We start from the raw sequence: 1,184 nt of genomic DNA on the forward strand, positions 1-1,184 counted from the left end.
TGCTTGCTGCTGCTGCTGCTTGCTCATTGGGCCTGGGGATGGCCTTCAATTGCTGCTGCCTGCGCTGCTGTCTGCTCAGGAGGCCCTGGAGGTGGCGTTGTGCAGCAGCAGCAGCAAGAAAAGCAGCAGCAGGAAGAGCTGCAGCAGCAGCAGCAGCACGAGGATAGTGCAACGGATCTGCTGCAGCAACGAGGTGCAGCATTCAGCAACAACGCAAAGAGCGCCTGTAAGGCCCAGACCTCATCTGCAGCAGCACATTCTGCTTCTCCTTGAACGTGCGTCTAGGGTTTAGGGTTTACGCCAAGGGTTTAGGGTTTAGGGTTTTGGGTTTGGGCGTCTGCACGCAGATCTCGCGTACGACCTTCCCTATGCTGCGGCTATGATAAGCCACTCCGGAGCTGTTATCGAAGGCAAGCAAGGACTCGTAGCTGCTGCTGCTGCTGCTGCTGCTGCTGTTGGGCAGGAGTTGTTTTGCTGCTGCTGCTGCTAGCCAGCTGCTGCTGCGTTGTCGAGTTTCTTTGCTGCTCTGTAGGATGCGCGCGGCCTGGGCAGATACGCATGCAAACTTTCTGAAGCAGCAAAGCCCCAAAATAGAGGCGTCAAAGCTGCACCTGCTGCAGCAGCAGCTGCTGCAGCAGCAATGCAGTGCAGCTGCAGCGACTGGTGCTGCAGCAAATGCTGCTGCAGCAGCTGATACTGGAGGTTCTGTTGTGTCGCATAAGGAGTGACTGGAGGCGCACTTCTTCAGTTTCTTTTCTGGCAACCCTATAGCAGCAACAGCAACAGCAGCAGAGTTGCTGCCGCTGCAGCAGCTGCTGCTGCACCTGCAGTGTGGAGGCCCCGCAGCACTTGCTGCTGTGCGGCCGCAGCAGCAGCTTCTTAATGCGCTATGGCTGCCTCTTTGCATGTTTGCTGCGGCCTCGGCTTATGCTTACAAGAGCAAATATATGTATATATAAATACACATATATATTTGAATACGTATATTTATATATATATATATATTTATATATGCATATATATATATATATATAAATATATATGTATATATAAATATTCATGTTTATATATGTGTTTATCCGTGTATATATATATACACAGATACATATATATATATATATACATTTATATAGCTATATATATATATTTTTATACGTTTGTGCATAGCTCGAACATGTGCATTT

At 48.6% G+C, this 1,184-nt stretch overlaps 1 protein-coding gene across 1 annotated transcript; it reads left to right on the forward strand.

Annotated features, from left to right (window-relative positions):
- Positions 1-79: 79 nt before the first annotated feature.
- ETH_00008955 (uncharacterized protein) lies at positions 80-728 on the forward strand (the record flags this gene model as incomplete). The annotated part of the gene is made up of 3 exons (XM_013380772.1): positions 80-226; positions 348-354; positions 533-728. Coding segments are annotated over 3 exons (350 nt in total), but the record flags the coding sequence as incomplete, so codon positions are not given.
- Between the last annotated feature and the right edge of the window lie 456 nt (positions 729-1,184).

Source organism: Eimeria tenella, genomic scaffold (genome assembly GCF_000499545.2).
Source record: "Eimeria tenella Houghton genomic scaffold, Eth_scaff868, whole genome shotgun sequence".
In the NCBI taxonomy this organism is placed as follows: Eukaryota; Apicomplexa; class Conoidasida; order Eucoccidiorida; family Eimeriidae; genus Eimeria; species Eimeria tenella.